A 20008-nucleotide genomic window follows, 5' to 3' on the forward strand; every position below is an offset into this window, starting at 1 on the left:
GGAAAGAAATAAAATATTCAGGATAATAATTGGATTTTGGCAGAAAGTAAATCTCCTATCACTATTTTTTAATGGAAAGAAGAGTTAATCTGAAGGTGTGACTGGAAAGCAGAAAGCAGTTTCGTTTGTCACAGACCTGGGGACCATCGTCTCCATAAAGGACCCCACATAGACTCCAAATAGACAACAAATAAAACAGCGTATATCCTGACCGCTTCAAGTGTCACAGTGATATGGGTCTTTCTGGGTCTTTTCCTAGTTTTTTCTCCTTCTTTAGCAATGTATGTTATGAATTATGATTATTGCAATGGAGCCAAGTATTCACCGGCTCCAGCTAGATCTTTGTTTAGCAAGCATAAACTCACTGCCAGCTGCAAATTGCAGCTGTCTGTCAGCATTTGTGAGGACAAACCGCTCCACTATCCCGGATCACTTAGCTGTAGACTGCATACTGTGTCCTCAGTTCTGCTCAGCCCACCCTTTGCATTTTCAGTACCCTTCCTGTGGGGGAGGGTCTCAGTGGTTTACAAGCACATTTTGGAGCAAATAGCTTGAAGTTTACATCAAAATGATGCCTCTACTAGAGGGTCCTATCCCAGCAAAACTATTTTGTGAGAGACTAACTGACTCTGGCCTGACGTTCCCTATCTCCGATGTCCTGAAAAAGGCACACAGGAGGCTGCCACGCTGACAACCAGCCGTTCTTCAGGACAGAGTGACCCCTGCAGAGAGTGCCAAGAGAATGGGCCCAAGGCCAGGAGCCTGTCTCAGAGCTAGGGAATGTGAGGGTTGAGAAGGCCATGGCCAAGGGGCCAAGCCAGAGGAAGGACATGGTCCAGGAGGCTCAGTGAGGCCATTCTGCTGGGCCATAGCATGGACGAGCAGGAAGCAAGGCTCAATGGGACCCTTATCTTGGGAGAAATCCTAGTCTCAAATGTTCAAGTAAACTTGTAACTGTCACTTAAGGAGGGGATTTGCACAATGATACATTTTGCTTGTGTAGCATTTGCCAGCATTCTAAGCAAATTTTTTCCTTTAAATTTCCAGGCATGCTTAGACTGGGGAAGAAGCTGATAGCACCACACCAGATTTAATTAAAGTATTTGTAGACTTGACCAAGTCTTCCCTGTTTTATCATCAGAGTAACTCGTGAGTTCTAAGGATCACTTTTTTAGAGGGTTGACAATTTTAGGAATATTCTGAGAATTATCCCAAGATCGAGGAATACCCTGCTTTCCCCAGGCATTTGCATACAATAAACTCTGAGCTTTGTAGAGGGTGAAAACTAAGACTGAAGGTTCTTTAGGCCCTGGAATGCTCCTCATACACTGCAGGAAGCATGAGATATGATCAGTCAGTACTTGGGGAAGGTATGCTTTTAGATTTTGTTTAATAATATTTTCAAATAAAAAAATAAATCTGGAATTCTTCCCACTCATGAGGGTATTATGAGAACTGTTCTTTGTTATGTAAGAGTGTTGTTTCAGTAAGAAATGTGCCCTCTTGGGAAGAAAGGCACAATGCAAATTCAAATTAGTAATGAAACTGTACAATGTGTAGCATATGGCCAAAGTTGGCCTGAGTCACTCATGGGAGAAAACATTCTAAGACTTGGGAAAAGTCACATCCCTGGGGTGTGTGTGTGAGTGTGTGTGTGTGTGTAGGGCTGTGTATGTTTGTGGACAGGGGAGCAATGACCCAACATAAACTCTTTCTTTCCCACAACTGAAACATACACACAATACTTAAAATAGTTTCATTCAGGGGTAGAAACCGTGAGAGTCACAGGATCATTAAACAATAGCAAAGCTCTGTTAGTCCATGATCTTTCCATATTCAAGAGGATTGTAAAATAAAAACAAGACTCTGCAAGAGATTGACATTTTCCAAAGGGATAGCAACTTACAGTACAAGAGTGTTTGGATTGCTAAGAGCCTTCCTTTCTCTCTTTGCTGCAGTTTGCTGCTTTGTTCATTGTGAAACCTTTTTGTTGGATGTGTTACATGTGATGAGCTTTGGTGTTAAAATAAACAGAGAGGAAGGCTGCAATAATGTGTTTCAGTTAGGAAGAAGCAATTGAAAGAAATTGGTTTTGCTATACACATGATGTGAGTCAATCAATAGTGGTTTAGTCTGACAAGCACTGTCAATATCCATTGTCACAGTTCAGAAAGTCTTTAATGGATAGTTCTTCAAAACCCAATGATTTCAACGCATGTTCAAAGTCTTGAAATACACTCTACCTGGCAGAAATTAATCACAGATAAACTCTTGGGGTTGTATACAAGTTTTTTTTTTAAACTGAGAGCCAAACAGCCATCAAGTAAAATGTGTATGTATTAATATATATTAATCATATAAATTAATATAAACTTAATATATGCAACAGCTAAAGGCATAATCTAATAATACCAGATACATAATAAATGACCAAGTAAATGCTGGTAAAATGAGAGGCACTGGGATGGAAGGTGAAGAGTGCACTTTTCATACCACCTGATCTGTTTACTTACTGATTATTACAACCATGATTGTGATACGGGGTAACTCTCATAACCTCACAGTTCATAACAATTGTTAGTTTTTATTGAATGCTTACTATACCCTAGATATTGTGCTGGTGTTTTGCATATATTGGGGTATTTACCTGCTATAACAATCCTTGGTAGGGATATTGTCAGTGCCATTTAACAGATGAGAAAATAGAGTCAAAAAGAACTTATACTGCTTAAGTAGGATCTTACCACTGTTAAGTATCAGAGTTGAAATTCAAAATCCAAAACTGGTAGTATTCAAAAGAGAGAAAAAAATGCATGAGAGAGAACGGAACACACATTTTTGAAAAGGAACAGCATTAGCTGTTAGAGGGAGGCCACATATTAGTGGTTCTTATCTGCCTTCCCCTTAAATGGTGATCCTGAACTTACTCCTATGAAGCAACTAGGAATAATACAAGCAGACTCTGTGGTTGGGTATAGAGAAGAATGAGATTCCTGGTTGGGCTGAGAGAAGAACTAAGGAGTTTGTAGACATGAATGTATATGCTTTGAATGTATTGTGAATGTATTGTGGGCTAAAAGTGCATCATCTGTTTTTGAAAAAAGATTGTATGATGACAGGAATCAAGAACAAGGACTAAAATTGAGAGAACCAGCTAGGTCACTAGGCATTTTTGCTTAAAAGGAAGCCCCAATCTCCACCCTATAGCTCTATTTCTATATTCATTCTTGTCTTGCTACATTCAGCCACCTGGAGCATGGTGAGAGATCCTTGTATTCACCTTCTGCCCAGTAGCTGAAGAGCTCAATTTGTGTTTATGATGGTTATGGCTCTGTGCAGCCCAGAAGCCATCTTCAGCTGTTCTGACTGACAATCCAGAGAGTATTCAGCTGTCAGCACTGTTGCCGTCCTGTAATTCACTAATCTCGCCTAAAGCAGCTCATTTTCCCTTTTAGGTCTACAGTGACACATAGCATCTAGAGTAATCTTGTCAGCAGTTCACCTGAAGCAGATGATTTAAGACCTTAGGTCGGAAGTAGTTGACCACAGTGGGAGGCTACTGCCATCTCTCTATGTCCTTAGAACTTCGGCAGCATTGCCAAACAGATAGAGAGGCAGGCAGTGGGGCAGGTTAGGCATGCCCAGGGGCTCCAAATCAAACAGCCCTGCATTTGATTTCTGGCTCGGCCACTATTGGCTACTTGGCTTAAGCTCTCTGAACCTCAGATTCCTAATCTACAGAGTAGACAGCAATAAGAGAACCTACCACATTGAATAATCATGAGATATGACATTCTTAGTACAGTTCCTTGTCACACTGGTAGTACTCTACAAACATTAGTCATTATTAATAATACATGTGATTTTAAGATGATCAGATTGACTAGTCAAAATGGAAATTGAGACTGCTTTAAAAGAATCAATACTATAGATTATTATATGTAATTATGTAGATGATTATATATATAATTATATTTAGATTGTGAGAAAAGTTAAATGTATATATTTATTTAACTTTTCTCACAATCTAAATAAACAATTTATTCCACCACTTCCTCTTAAATATTGATTTTTTTGACTATATATTTTCCTGTCCTGGTTCAAATTTTATGTTTGAAAACTTAAGGATACAGTGTAAAATATTCTTGATCACACATAGGGCCAAGAGTTTAGAGATTAAAGAAAAAGCTTCAGAGTTGTTATATATTTCCCCTCCACATGCCTGCTGAGACTACACTATCTGTACACACATTTTCACAAAGGTACAAATACATACACGTGCACAAAATACATAGTGATAGCTCTATTTACGTCTGTATGGAGAGAAGATTTTAATACCACCCACCCAATGCAAATACTGCTAAGCATGAGTCGGTATGTAAAGTAAGCATGGAAATTGGCTGATGCTCTTAAATATGAATATTATTTCTTTCTCCAACTTGACTTTTTTTTTCCATAGAAATCTAAGTGTTAATTTCCTAGAATTTTGTCATGCTTCTACCTCTATGGGGGGAATTGCCATGCCTACAATCTTATTGTTTTGGTTTTTCTTTATTTTGTTCTCTGTTTGTGAACTGATGTTCACATTCATCTGTAAGGCTCTTCTCATTTGATTTGGCCATGGCCTGTTTTCTATCACTAGGAGAGAACCCATCCCTGTATTTAATATGCAGCCTTTCCTCATGGAAAACATGTTTCTACTTCATGGTGCCCTTTGTCTGGATTGGTGCCGTATGTTATTTTTTTCTTTCTTTCTTTTTTTTCCTTAGTAATTTTACTTTCAAAATCAGTTACTGCCTTAGCTCAGTATCCCCTTACTCTATTAGCAAATTTATCAAAGTTTTGAAATAGCTCTCAAGTGACAAAGTTTTACCAACACTACATTAAGTTGTAAGAAGCCAAGATAAAATATCTAGTCAATAGAAGATGTCTTGATGATCTGAATCTTTACATCTTATACTGTATCTGTATCTGATTCTGTTTCAGGAAGAAATATCATCATATGTCTCTATATACACCATAGGTTTTTGCTATTTAGGTGTATTCTCTTTTTTTCTTCTTTCCTTTTTCTGTGAATATGTAGTATTTCCATAACCTCTGATGCAAAAATCTTTTGCAACTCTGGCTTATAGAAAGAAACCATATACACTAACAATTGAAAGAAAATTATATTTGTGATGAAATTACTCAATATTTGCAGTACAGTTTTGAAGTTGTCATCGTCATCATAACCATCCTGAAAGTTATTCTTTAAGTAACTCAGTGCTATGCTAAACACTGTAAAAAGAGTTTAAATATAATACCCTGACTCACACTATAGAAATGCATTATCAACATAGACACATCTAAGATATATCATGAGCAAAATTAAAACATTAGGTCAATACATGAAAAGACAATAAAGAATTTATACGTTACTGGAAAAAGCAGTTAATGACATTTCCATATGGCTGAATTACAAGGCCATGACAGTAAACTGCCAGCTCTTTATTGACACTGAGAATGTACAAATGTGATTAGATTTGTCTATTTAAACTAGATAATTTAGTCTAAAAGTAAACATATTTCATTGCATGAATTCTCACTCCTCTTTAAATGAGTAGATAGCATAAATACGAATCATTGGCAAGAGAATGTTTTCATACCCCTCTGTTTCCAACTGATTATTTATTTTATATTTCTACAATGTCTAAGTGGGAATTAAGTGGTTAAAATAAAGCAGTGCTGATAAAATGCCCTGCATTCCCTCTTCCAATTATTTCCAGATTTAATCATGATTTGTGTTTCAAGTAAGTCACTTAAAGTTTCAATAATTTAGCTCCTCAGGGGATTGAAATTATGACTTCTGTTTACACTGAGCATGTGAAAAAAAAAGAGATATTAAATGACCAACAGTACATTTCAGTACATTAAGTCCAGACTTACCCTTTCTGCCCGCTCTGACATGGAGTTATGTGAAAAGTTTTTGAGCTCTAAAACCACACTCTGGAGAGAGCAAAGCAGTATTTATTACAGCCTAATGAATTAGGGCAAGCAGATATGCCCTGTAAAGGAATCAGGCAGGAGACTGGCAAGAAATTTAATAAACTTTATTTCTCTATTTTGGGTAAGGTGCTCTTGTTTTAGTAATTTAGAAAGTGGTACAACAGGGTAATTCCAAATACAAGAAGGTCATATTGGAAAATATGAAAGGAGACAATCAGCACTTTGTTATGTAATCCGTGTGATGGTTTGAGAAGTGTTTTCGAATCTCTGGGGATGAAGAGCCTGATATAACCCTATTTTGTCATTTCTTTCTGGATTTCCCTCTCCAAACACTGCAGTGCAGTAAGATGATTGCACTAAGCAACTGCCGCCAGTTTTGCTCTGAACTTCCTACCAGACTCTCTGTGTTGGGAGCTCTTAGCTGCTAATACAACTATCTATCTACACCTGATGTTGAGCCCTATGTAAAACCCCATCAAAAAAGTGACAACAAGTAGCCTAGAAGTTTGTTTGTAATAGCATTTCTGAAGGATAATGACTCTGCTTTCCTTTAGCAACATTTCTGAAATGTTAGCTCTCCCAGCATTTCCAAATTTAAAAAAAATAATAATATTAACAACATGTAATTGTAACATGGGAATACCGCGAGAACAGCAGTTTGGCAGGAAAAGGGGATATTTCAAAATAAGGTCCATAGCAAGAAAAATTCTGGCAGATGCACAGTTCTGGATCATATTATCCAAACCATTGGATTCTGGAAGATTTGAAGGTTTTTCTTTTGTGGTTCCCATCCCTTAATAGAATGGTAGTGGATGTTCATCATCTAAATTGTGTGGCTTCCTCCTCCCATTACTAAAGTTGGGAAATAAATATACAAAGGCCATCCTTTACAATAAGCATTCCTACCTCTAGAGGTGGTTTTAACACCATAATGGCTGCGTCAGGTATAAAACTTGTGTTGGGCTAATGCCTTATTCTCATATGTAATGATATTTATTGAAGATCATCTTGAAAAGCCCAGGATCCTAACTATTCTCTGGTGTGAGCAGCTTTAACACCAATTAAATCTCTCCACTGGTTAAGAATGGTGCTTAAAGCTAATGCCTTTGGCCTACGAGTGTGGAGACTTAAACTGCATATTGTTATTCAAAATTCTTACGCTTTGAAAAATAGTCTATTTGTTTGGGCTTGAAAGAAAAGATCACCCGTCAGTGGAAAAAAAAAAAAAAGAGGAAGCATAAAGGAAATAAAAGTAAATTCTAGAATACCTGGAAAGCTAATCCAATTCAAGTTAACTTTTCATGGAGGTGAAAATATGTAGAATTAAGAGTGATTCCTCTGTAAATCAGATTAAATGCTTTGGAATTTAAACCCCTATCTCTTCAGTCCCTTTTCATTTTTGAATTAAAAAGTTTAAATGGGAACGGAAAAAAACTGCTCATTGGCTTAACATAAATCTTTAAATTGCAGTAAGCTTCACTCTCAAAAAGCAGTTGAATCTCTGAGGAAAGAGAAAAGGCTGAATTCTATTTTTCATAAATGATGGATTATTGTACCACACTGTGTATTTTCCAGTAAAGTGTCCTTTTATTTGCACTGTGTGATTACAAGTTTCTAAAAGTATGTGTGGGGTCACTTGGGTGCTGTGGGAAAGTGGAAGGAACACTGTTCTGTTAAAATCAGTAGTGAAATCAGAAGCAAACTATGTCCTGATTACCATAGGCATGTGTTTAAATTTTGCCTTCCTTAATTGGTTATGTTGTATTTACTTAAAATGAACAATTTGGCAAGTTTTTCTCCCTTGACAACAGAAAAGCGTAAACTGTTTTATAAGTTTGGCTGTTAAAATCAGATTTGTAAACCACAATATTCAAAGAGTTTTATTGCTGTGTACAGGGGTTCAGTGATGGACTTTGCTTTATAACCATGTGCTTTTTACATTTTTAGTTTGTATTTACAGCGCTTTCAAGTTATTTGGTTAATAAAAATTATGCCATATATTATAGTCATCTATTGACTTTAACTTCTGCATATCTCTTCTTAGAACAAAGTGAACAGAATGAATGATGGCAAAGGCCTGGCAATTTGACTTGTCATCTGAGGATGATTATTTATGGCATCAGGAAATGGAAGTTGACACTCTAGTCTGTCTCCAGGAAAGTCATCATTAGAGGCAACTTCGGATAGTTTGGCTATGTTAAAAACTGTAATCATATTCAAGACTCTGCTAGTTTCTCAGAATGTATGAGAAAGAAACAAGCTAAAGCATTTTAAAATACACTTTCATTTTTCTTGAAAAACCAGTATACCTTACATACATTTCTCACATGTGGAGGCAGAAGTTGGTATTGAAAATAATATATATATACATATATATACACTGTGTAATTTCATAATCTCACATTTATACCATATGTATGTGTTTTAATTTAAAAAGTACTTTTTAATCATATCATATTTACTAGTCCCTAACTGGCAGAAAAAATACCTCTTTTGGCCCTTAATTTCTTGACATTCTATCATGGAAAATGACAAGATTTTGAGGTGAGACTAGACATAGAAAATGGTAACCTGTGAAAATTTAGATTGATTATTCCATATCATTTCAAAGGCAGACAGACCTGAGACCAGAATTACTGAGATAGATTTTTCCTGAAGGATAAGTGTTCCTTTAGCTCCCAGTACTAGAACCCAGAGCCACGGGGCTTTGATACAGCTATCAATTGGAGCAGATTATATATGACTGGACCCAGATGAAAGTTGATAGGATAGCATATAAGCACAGTATATTAAGACACTCAGAATGACTCATCCAATCATACAGTTTTGAATCAGTTAATGCCTGACATTCATGGTCCTGTAAAAGCAACTATGGCTTGCATGGGTTTTCAAGGCACTTGCTATTTCTCCAAAATGACCTGAGGTCTGTTCCTCCTCTAAGAACCCTTAGTCTCTTATACTTCAAACTCCTTATCATGATGTATTATTACTACATAGACCATATGCATTTCTATCCACAACAGTTAAATCCAGCACTGCCATGTATTCAGTAGGTGGTCAATGTGTGTGTGTGTGTGTCTGTGTGTCTGTGTGTCTGTGTATCACCTAGCAGCACTGTCCAAAAATATCTGAGTTATGTGTGTAATTTAAAATCTTCTCATAGCCACATTTTTTAAAGTAACAAGAAATAAGTTTTAATAATATATTAATTTTAACAATATATTTTTTAACAAAAATATCCAAAACATTATTATTTCAACCTATGGCACAAGCTGCATTTCAAGTACTCAATAGCCCTGAGTGACTAGTGGCTACCATATTGGACAACACAGGTCTAAAGCAGTGCTCCTCAAACCATTTTATGTTCAAATACACAAAAAAATGATAATATTTGCATAGCCCACTGGAACAAATAAATAAGACTGCTCATAGCCAACAACAACTTCCCAGGGGCTCAGGTTGCCTTGGTCCTGCTCAATTACACAGAGTGCTGAGGGCATCTGTAAATCTCACTCTACATAACCATCCTGTCAGATACAATAGCTGGGATGCTCTGGTCTACAGCAGTGCTTCCCAACCTTTTCAAGTGATAGACCCATTGACCACCCTCACATGAGAGTGGTTGTACTTTTATAAATAGCTCATTTAATTAATAGATAGCAGATAGATAGACAATAGATAGATGATAGATCAGATATGTATGTTTTACATATATATTTTTATATACATGCTACTTATAGAGAGATATATTATTAAAATAATAGGTTTTTTTTTTTTTTTTGCTTTTCACTGTTGCTTTACATTTTGTCAGTGTGGGAGCAGCCCTTCCACCACAAATAAACAAGAACTGAAGCAGATCCTATAACTTGTCCCTTCAGTTTAAGGGAATGATTCTCAGCAGGGAGCACTTTTTCCCCCTCTCACCCCAGAAGACATTTAGCAATGTCTGGAGACATTTTTGATTGTCACAACTGAGGAGAGCGTGCTACTACATATTGTGGGTAGAGGCCAGGGAGGCTTCTCAACATCCTTATCCTGTACAGAGCAACTCCCTGCAAAAAAGAATTTTCTGGCCTAGAATATCAATAGTGCTAAGATTGAGGACCTTACTTTGAGGTTATATAAGATATTATGGTCTTATAAGTGGCAAGTACTGTCTCAGCTCAGTATTTAATAGTGTATAACCTCATGTGATAATCAAAATTTTGAACTTAATTTAAAATTAAAACTCCACTCTACACTTAGCTAGGAGGGGGGGCAGGATGTCTTCCTCTTCTTTTCCCTAGCCTAACACTTCACTCCAACTCCCCATTTTGCTAACACAAGTTTATAACTACTTTGTGGTCAAAGCTAGAGGAAGGAGGTTGCAAAAATGTCCTTATTTGACCAGTTATAAGAAAGCTTCTCACACTCTAGGCCTGGCAGAATTTTTAAAGCATACACTCTCCCTTAGGCACTTTTGTGGGTTCCTTGGAGACCCCACTGGGAAAATTTGACTTCAGATCCTCTGATTCAGGCAATTTATTTTCTTCCAGCTGCAGCTCCCTCCTAAGTCTCTCTCTCTTTTCTTCTGAGTTCCTCAGGAGAGGATAGAATGACTCAAGTGAAGCTCCCCTACAGCTGTAACTTAGTAAAATGTTTTGCACCCAATAGCTACTTTAAAAAATTTAGTTGATTAAAACCATTCTACTTTAAACGACTACGTGAGCTCCTGATATTTCTGTTTTCCTTCCCCTTCCATTCTTTCACCAATACTCCAATACATTAGAATACCAGATAAAAATCCTATGAGACTGGTCCCATATCCAAACTGGACCTTGGACACACAAGTTACTTAGCTTGACTCTCTGACTTAGCTTCTTCATCTCTAAAATGGATGAATTAGTTTATATACTTCAAAAGGTCATTTGAGATTTGATTCAACAAATATTGACTAAACACTTACTAATTCTAAACAGTGTTTGAGGTATTAGGGACACATTAGCGAACAACATTTGTAAAAGTAGATAAAAATCCCTGCCTACATGTAGCTTACATTGCAGTAGAATTAGGTTAAATCATGTTAGGTGCTTAGGAGAATATCAAGCATAAATTACGGTGTCAGTGCATTTTATTCATATTATTATTAACCCAACTGAATGATTGGCTTATTCTAAAATATGATTTGAGAGGAAAAGAACCTCTATGTTCCTACTTAAGTGCCCCAAATCATCACATGACGTCAATAATTAGGTCAAGACAGTGAAGGGCCCACTTACGATCTGTATCTCAGGTCATAGAGATAATAAATTCCTATCATTTCAGGAATTATTAATGATAAGAATCACTGTTAACAAGTTAGTTAATAAAGTCATTAATAATAAGATAACTTGAATGTATTTAGACTCCATGCTTAATGAAGGTACAGACCTTAAGTGTTACGTTCATCATTGAATTCACAGCATTTAGCATGGGACGTGATAATCAGTAGACATTCAGCAAATATTTGCTTAGAAAATGAATTTGATGCACACCTAACTTTGAAGATAACAGTGAGGGCAGGAAACTGAGGATGGGGGACTGAGGAAGACATGGCAAAAGTTTGAGGCAATATGTGTTACAGAATTTCACCTAATGGTAATTTCACACAAATAAGAAGAGTAAGAAATATCTGCTTTCTGAAAGAGAAATCACTTTGGGTTAACTTGATAAAGAAAATTGATGAAATTATTTAGGCAAGCAGGATCTTTGAAAATGCCTACATTTCCTACAGGCAGTATATAATCACAATTAATTGAAATTAACCAGAGCTTTTTTGTGTGTGTGTGTGTGTTTTTTGTGGTACGTGGGCCTCTCACTGCTGTGGCCTCTCCCGTTGCGGAGCACAGGCTCCGGACGCGCAGGCTCAGCGGCCATGGCTCACGGGCTCAGCCGCTCCGCGGCATGTGGGATCTTCCCGGACTGGGGCACGAACCCGTGTCCCCTGCATCGTCAGGCGGACTCTCAACCACTGCGCCACCAGGGAAGCCCAACCAGAGCTTTTTTATCTTTAAGTTAGATTAACTTTTCTACAATTTTGTGTATGGATACAGTTAGGTGGACTTATACAGATAAAGATTATTGTGGTAAATATGAGGAAATGAATGTGAAATAAATTGTGAAAATATGGAGCTAACCACATTCTCATTACACATGCATGTTGCAACAGAACTAATATTTTCATATGGGCAAATTTTTACTCCTATGCCCTGTCTAAACAGAAGGGCCTGAGCTATTAATTCAGGTAGTTGTCCCATAACTACTGTTTTCTATTCATATTTGCATAAAGTAATAATCATAAAGGAAAAATTTACTGAAAGCCTCTTTTTTTTAATCTCCAGTGTTCAGACTGCATCACAGTGCTTCTGATACAAGCGACAAAAACCGAGTTAAAAGCAGATTAAAGAAGTTTATTACCCGAAGACCTTCCCTGAAAACTCTGCAAGAAAAAGGACTTATTAAAGGTATAGAACATTTTATACTTTTACTGTAACAGTGATAAATAAATGTGCCTCTGTGTCCATAGTTATTCAGCTCTAAAGGAGTATTAAGATATTTTAGTCTTTTTAGGTTGCTTATTAAATGTTCTGCTCTATAACAGAGGAAAAAATAGTTGTCCAGAAAACTAATTCTGAGAAAATAAAGGTTGTATCAGAGGATCATTGAAATAAAACACCTAGTGTTGCCCTCAGAGGATCTGGGCTCTGGACCAGCAGCCGAGAAGAAATATCCTAGTGACCCATCAGAATGATCCCATGTCCCCACGTGCCTGGGCAATCCTAGTTATACCTGTTGTCCCAGAATACTTAGTAACAGCAGCCCTTTTCATTCTCAGATGAGTCCTGATTTATATAATAAGTTATCTGATCATGTAGTCATAGTATGAAGTAAGTGCGAGGAAGAAAGTGCTAGGAGGAAAGTCCAAGATAAACTAGTGTCATGAAAACTTACAGATTTGAGAGCTGGAGAACCTAGAACTCAATCTAAACTGAAATAAGCAGGTACTTTTGCAAATATATCTAAAGTATATAAAATATCCTAGACCAGCCCAGCCGCCAGAATAAAAAAACACTCTGGCAAGAGACTGTAATTGGAATTCAGACCTTGGTTCTACCACTCACTAATATGGACATTGAACAAGTTATGATCTCTGAGCCTCAGATACCTCTTCTGTTAAATGGGTATACTTATACCCATCACCGAGAGGACCACTAATCCAAATAAATGAGATAATCCATTTAAAGGACTTAACAGAGTTTCTGGAACATAATTATTCAAGAAATGTCCTCTGCTATTATTAATGCTATTATTATTTATTACTGTTGTTATTACCGGTAGTGTACCAGATAGATGAAAGGATGGATGGACATATAAAACCAGTGATGTAGATTTCTTCACTGGAAATCATCACTTAGATCACACAGGCAAATATATTATTTTCCTAAGAAGAAAACATATGCATCAAGTCCATTATTCTCTCTGGTTTTCAAATTTTCTAACTGATGCATATATTTTGAAAGTTAAATACAGGAAAGAATTTGAAAAGAATTTTGGCTAAAATAAAGTCCTGAAATAAACTTTGAGAACAAAGTTGAAAGACTGATCCTTATAGAAATAAAAAAGTGATTTAATATTCAGTTATTTCTCAGGAACAGGACAAAGCAGATAATATTTTCAGCACTACTTAGAAAGAGAATTATTTCAATAGTTTAGACTAACTGTTTGACCTATCAATTTCAGTCCATTTGAAAAGAGGTGAACATATCACAAAAATCATCTAGCATTCTGAACCAATTGTGAAAGGTGAAATTTTATGCAGCATGAACGTACCTATCACTAATAGAATGGAAAATTCTTAGAATGTAAGCATTTGCAAGTAGAACTAGAACGTGCTTTAAATCAGTCTTAGCTCAGACTTTTACTCTCTGAAGTGTCCTTTTCAGTGGACAGCATTTGGTCCTCTACAGATCCAACTTCATATAGTAATACAGTAGTACCTTCAATTCTGCCTTCGAATTTATCCCCTAGATTAAAAGTTTCTTAGAAAGGATTCAGTAGCATGTTACCTGCCATCCTGACAAAATATAAAACCAGAGAAGTAGCCCAAACAATCCCAATCTGACATAAAGTCCAAATTGTTCATGACTGTGGCAAAATAAAAGGGGTTTTAATTCAGTGGCACAGTCTGGCCCCAGTCAAAATGCTAAAGAATTAATAACCATAGTGCTCTAGAATTGGTCTCAGAAAGCGGCAGAGAAACTGGATGCCTGATGCAGTTTTCATACTGATGTAATGGAACCACCGAACACACTCCAATGATACATTTCCTATCTTAGAGCTCCATTACATTTTCACCATAGCTGACCAATGAGTCAGTATTCATTAGTAGGGCTATGGAAAATCTATGTGAAATTCCAATTTGATAAGCTTCCATTGTTGTCTTCAGTGGAATTTTCTTCCAAATACAGTTCAAGTTATGCAAATATAGTCACTTCTTGGGCTTGTTTCAGTTTTAACTGTGAATTTTTTGTAAGGCTTCTTCTGAGACTTTTTTTTTAACCGAGTAGAAAGGATTAAACCAATTTTTTAAAAATGCAGGCCTAGTCAAATTTAGTACTTTAAGTCCATTTTCTTAGCACATCTAAGGCAAAGACTTAGAAAAAAACCAATGAAATCAGTGTTTCTGATTGGTTATGAAAACTCACATAACATAAATTAATGATTAACAGTTAAATATTTAATTTCTCCAAGTAAAATGATTTAACTCTTTCAAGAGAAGAATTATTTAGAAAGAAGGATAATGCCTTTAAATTTATTCTGCAGTGCATTTGACCAAAGAATATATATCAAATTCTTTAAACTGTCTAATTTTCCACATGTGGAATAAAGGCCTCCATTACCAAGGTTTGGGAAAGGTTTGGTAGTTCGCGTCTTACGAGTGTGCTTCCTGATACCTGGGGGGGGCTTGACAAGGCCACAGACACTTTTCAAAGTGTTTACTCTTTTATGTAGTGTTCCCAACAGACTGAGAGGCCTGAATTTTGAATTCAGCCAGCCTTTATTGAGCCCTCACTGTGGGGCAGGAAAGGCTGTGTTTTATGGACTTTAAATGCCCAGCAGAACTATATTCATAAAGTACTTTATGTGAAAAGAAAACTGTCCCAGTATCACACAGTCTAAGCTCAGTCACAAAGCCTTTCTTCAAAACCTGTTTTTAGGACTCACGGAGACCTAGCCAATATGTGATTTCTTTGGCCAGGTTTTGGATCTGGAAACAGTCTCTTGATGGGGCTGCATTTTCTGATTTCTTTAATATGACTAATGAGAAGGGTACATTGTGATGCCAAAAAGGGGCCAGCAGATAATTCTGAATGATCACCCAGTGGAAGGAAATCGTAATAGCTCAGGTGGGCGTTGCAATCATTGTGCCATTGCAGTGGTAGCTTCTGAAACGCTTTCAATTTCTCCAAGTGCTTTCACATTTGCCAAGGGAATGGCAAGAGCTTTTTAAAAGTATGAGTTTATTACATTGAGCCTCTCATAGAAAACAAAACTCCAATCAGTATAATATGTAAATTATAGGGAAGAGGGTACATTTTAGGGTGGTAGGTGTGCTTATACATGTCCTCTACTTGCTTTTGGGACTGAGATAATAGCTCTTTAGTGTCAACCAAACTACCTTATGTAATCTTTCAACTGGCAGCATTGCCATTTGAACAGAAAACACTTGGCAGTGCAATTTTTAGAAAAGATAACAATTGGTTGGTTTTTTAAGAGCAACTAGTGTTTCCTTATATCAAAATGATAGAGTTAGAAAGTACTGTATATTTAGAAAGTGGTTTCTTTTATCTTTGTATGGACAAAACCATACTGGATGATATTAGCAGAAATTGAGAGTAATGCTGCACTACTTGTATTTTTTACTCAGTATATTGTAGAGGAAACAACCAGTCTGAGGATAAAATAGTATGCCTCCAGGATTTATGATGAAAAGCAGTGTTTTCCTGCCTTACCCCAGTTTTCCTTCTTGCAGGGCACCGTTTGGAATGGTTTCTGTTCGCAGCTCTTCTGGTGGCTGCCTCCCTATCTTATGTTATTGTTATTTGGGGTATAGATTTTTGTCAATATCTTTCTTATCTGTAATGTTTTAATATCTTTATTTATAAAGCTTAGACATTACCTCAGATTTATTTTACAATGAATCTGACTTAATTAAACTAGACTTCATCTACCTGGCCCTCTCTTCCCCAAATACTCAAATATAGCTGGTCTTGCTGTTACTGTTGGCTTCCTCGGAAACATCCAACATACTTGAACCTCTATTTATTGTTCTATTAACCATAGAAAATTGAGACTTAATGCATCCATTGGCAAGATGAGAAGCATAGTGTCCTTTTCCCCTTTCATCTCCTCTGCCTTTGCTATTGAGTCTTCTACATTTTGAAATTTTATGTTATTTCACTGGTTTCTGTAATTATGACTTATTTGTAGGTTGACTCTAAAAGCAGAAAATCAAAAAAACAGCATTCGTATGATTATGATTAGGTAAGGCTGCTTACTGCCGCACCAAGTATTAGACTTCCTTCCCTTTTCTTACAATATCATGACCCTGTGACTGTCAAAGAGAAATGCACCTTGATCCTGGTGAAAAAGATTCTCCTTTCTTTTACATTTGAAGGTTATATTAGTAAGTTTATGTTGTTTCACAACCACAATCAAGTCTTCTATTTCCCACCACCACCACCCCCCGCATATTTTGAATCTAAATGTGAAAAAAAACAGTTAGTCATGAGCATTTACTTCATATTTATCATGTAAATATTATGGAATTTTTCCCCAGGTAATTTACCAGATTGGATTAACTTATCCATGGGTCCAGTGCTATGCCATACCGGCCACACATATTATAATGTTCTTATTTTTAAAGCCTATGCTTCATCATTTGCTTATAATCATACTATTGTTTAGTTTGATATATTTTTGGATTGTGAATTTCTTGTACAGATGTTTTTTCCCCCAGAGTTTTATTTTTTTATTGCTTTCTGAGCCTTTACATCCTCAAAGGCTTTAATCCTCTCAATTAAACATTCTATATACTTTAGTCTGTGACTCCCTGGTTTTTACCCCAGAATGTTTTCTAAAGTCCTTCCATCATCCTACTTCATTTGTATTGGTCGCTTTCCAGGCTTCACATTTATCACCCTGTGATTTCCTTTCACTGATCTTCTGAGTTGTATTCACTGTCTTCTGAATCACATGCCTTTTCTTTCTTGCTTTAATTTCTTCTATTTCTGTGTAACTCCAGTAACTCATTTAGGAAACATGAGAACTTGACTGCCTAAAAATATCTTCAGGATGCAGGCACACTTAATCAATAGTTTAGTTGGGCATAAAATCCCATTGCCTCTAGAATACAGAGTTGCAGCTTCCATTCTTACTCTTGTTACTTTGAATATTTTTTCTTTCAGAATCATTGAGGGGTTTTTTTGGTTTTTGGTTTTTGTTTGTCTTTGAGATTCTGTAATCGAGATAATGTATATTGGCAGAATTTTTAAAGTTTATTCTGCTTGGCACTCAACTTGAAGAACAGTGACTCTTTGGCTCTGGAATTTTTTCTCTTTATTATTATGTTAATGTTTCTCCCATCAGTTATCTCTGTTTCCTCTTTTGTGATCTTTATGATGTGAGTATTAGATCATCAGGATTGATTTTTCTCATGTTCTGAAAGAATTCTCAGTTTGATTCCCCCTTTTTTTAAAAATTTTCATTTATTTATTTATTTATGGCTGTGTTGGGTCTTCATTGCTGCACGCAGGCTCTCTCTAGTTGCGGTGAACGAGGACTCCTCTTTGTTGCAGTGCGCAGGCTTCTCATTGCGGTGGCTTCTCTTGTTGCAGAGCATGGGCTGTAGGTGCATGGGCTTCAGTAGTTGTGGCACATGGGCTCAGTAGTTGTGGCACACAGGCTTAGTTGCTCCGTGGCATGTGGGATCTTCCCGGACCAGGGCTCGAACCCGTGTCCCCTGCATTGGCAGGAGGATTCTTAACCTTTGTGCCACCAGGGAAGTGCCCCACTCCACCTTTATATTAATTTATGTTTACTTAAGCAATTATATTTTCAAATTTCTAGATGTCTTTCTTATTCTCTGTTCTTTCTTGCATACCTCACTCTCTCACATGCTATGAGGGCAAAAATTTTGTTTGACCATGCTACTCCTATTCCCAATAGTGAGGATGGCACTTAGCACTCTATAAACATTAATTAATTGAATAAGTGAGAAAACAGAAAATAGATTTATATATATATATATATATATATATATATATATATATATATATACACACACACACACACACATATATTTTTCTTTTTTTTGCGGTACGCGGGCCTCTCACTGTTGTGGCCTCTCCCGTTGTGGAGCACAGGCTCCGGACGCGCAGGCTCAGCAGCCATGGCTCACGGGCCCAGCTGCTCCGCGGCATGTGGGATCTTCCTGGAACGGGGCACGAACCCGCGTCCCCTGCATTGGCAGGCGGACTCTCAACCACTGCGCCACCAGGGAAGCCGAATAGATTATATTTTTTTCTAACTTACCTAAGGATATAAATTAAAATTTGTTGTTTTGTACTTTTAGTTTTTTTTGTTTTAAAATTGTCTCTACTTTGAATCATCAATTTAACCTGGTTCCTTTCATTCATATATTTTTCTCATTCTATTTCCATCACATTAGTGACTTGACTCAAATATCTGGTGGGCTGTGGTTGTCCATTCTTATTACAGAAGGAGGCTCCAACAAGATAAGCTGGAACTCTGCATACATGGGTAGAGGTAGCTTGTCGATGATATGTTTTTGCTGGACTATAGGGACTACCACATCTGTCTCAAATATCAAATATTTCCATTGGATACAGTATGTCTTATATACCCTTGATAAACTGAATAAGTCTTTATAGAATTTTTTGTGGTGATAGAAAATTTTCAACTCTAGTATACAATTAAGAAAATTGAATTTATTTGAAAGTAGAGCAGCTTTAGAATGTGGCTAATCTAAGTTTAAAGGTAGATCATGTCATTTACCAGCTATATAATTTAATATTTGGTTATCAACTTCTTGATATACAAAATTTACATCATAAAAGTTAATGAAATGATATATGTAAAGAATCTCACACAGTGCCCATTAGCCATTAGATAACCATTATCTTAACCATTCAGCAACTCCCTCCCTCCCTTCCTTCCTTCTATCTTTGCTTCCTTGTTTTCATCTTTCTTTCTTTCTTTTCTTTCCTGCTTCTTTCTTTTCTTAATTATGTTTATGGAGGAAATCATGGCCAAGATGACCCTAGGAAACCATTCTCCCAAGTATTCTTTTAGTGTATGAGAAATCATTCCAAACAAGTGTCAAGGAAAGGCAGCAGTAACTCATTTACTTTAAGGAAAGTATAAAGATCATTCGCAGTTGGCTCATATTTATCTTTTTTGGTAATTTTTATCATGGTACTCTTTATACACAAATGGGCATGAGCTCATTTTCTTTCCTATCTACACCCATTTACATGGTGTCATCTAATTGCTAGAATGTTTAATAATTACCCACATAACTAATTATTTAAGTTTTTTGTCATATGAGAAAATAATGTCTTTTAAATCACAGTACTTTTGTAAAAGATGTTAATTATATTGAGAAGTAAAGAAAGCTTTGCTATCCAAGTTTCAGATACAAGTTGTCAGCCCTAAAGTTTCAACAGTTATGTTTATGAATAGCAAAATCGTTACGAGGAAAGTATTTTTAAAATAATTTGTTAGAACTAATGTATGATAAAGTAACCTACCTGTCACATCATTAATTTAAGCAAAATATATATGCGCAACACTGCAATATACCTTTGAGTAGAGGTATGCTCCAACTTGCCACTTTATCAGTGTTAGTCTAAGAATAATTATATTTGAATTTATATACTGGGGCATGGGTCTATCATTGCTGGGGCCTGAAATACTCTCACAA

The 20008-nt window shown here is 36.5% G+C and overlaps 1 protein-coding gene across 1 annotated transcript in view; it reads left to right on the forward strand.

Annotated features, from left to right (window-relative positions):
* Positions 1-20008, forward strand: part of ARHGAP15 (Rho GTPase activating protein 15) — a 596184-nt gene that overhangs the window by 325926 nt on the left and 250250 nt on the right. The window contains exon 8 of the mRNA XM_007467470.1: positions 12345-12467. Coding sequence (XP_007467532.1) covers positions 12345-12467 — 123 coding nt within the window. The remainder of the gene's footprint in view (positions 1-12344; positions 12468-20008) is intronic.

Source organism: Lipotes vexillifer, unplaced genomic scaffold (genome assembly GCF_000442215.2).
Source record: "Lipotes vexillifer unplaced genomic scaffold, Lipotes_vexillifer_v1.1 scaffold265, whole genome shotgun sequence".
In the NCBI taxonomy this organism is placed as follows: domain Eukaryota; kingdom Metazoa; phylum Chordata; class Mammalia; order Artiodactyla; family Lipotidae; genus Lipotes; species Lipotes vexillifer.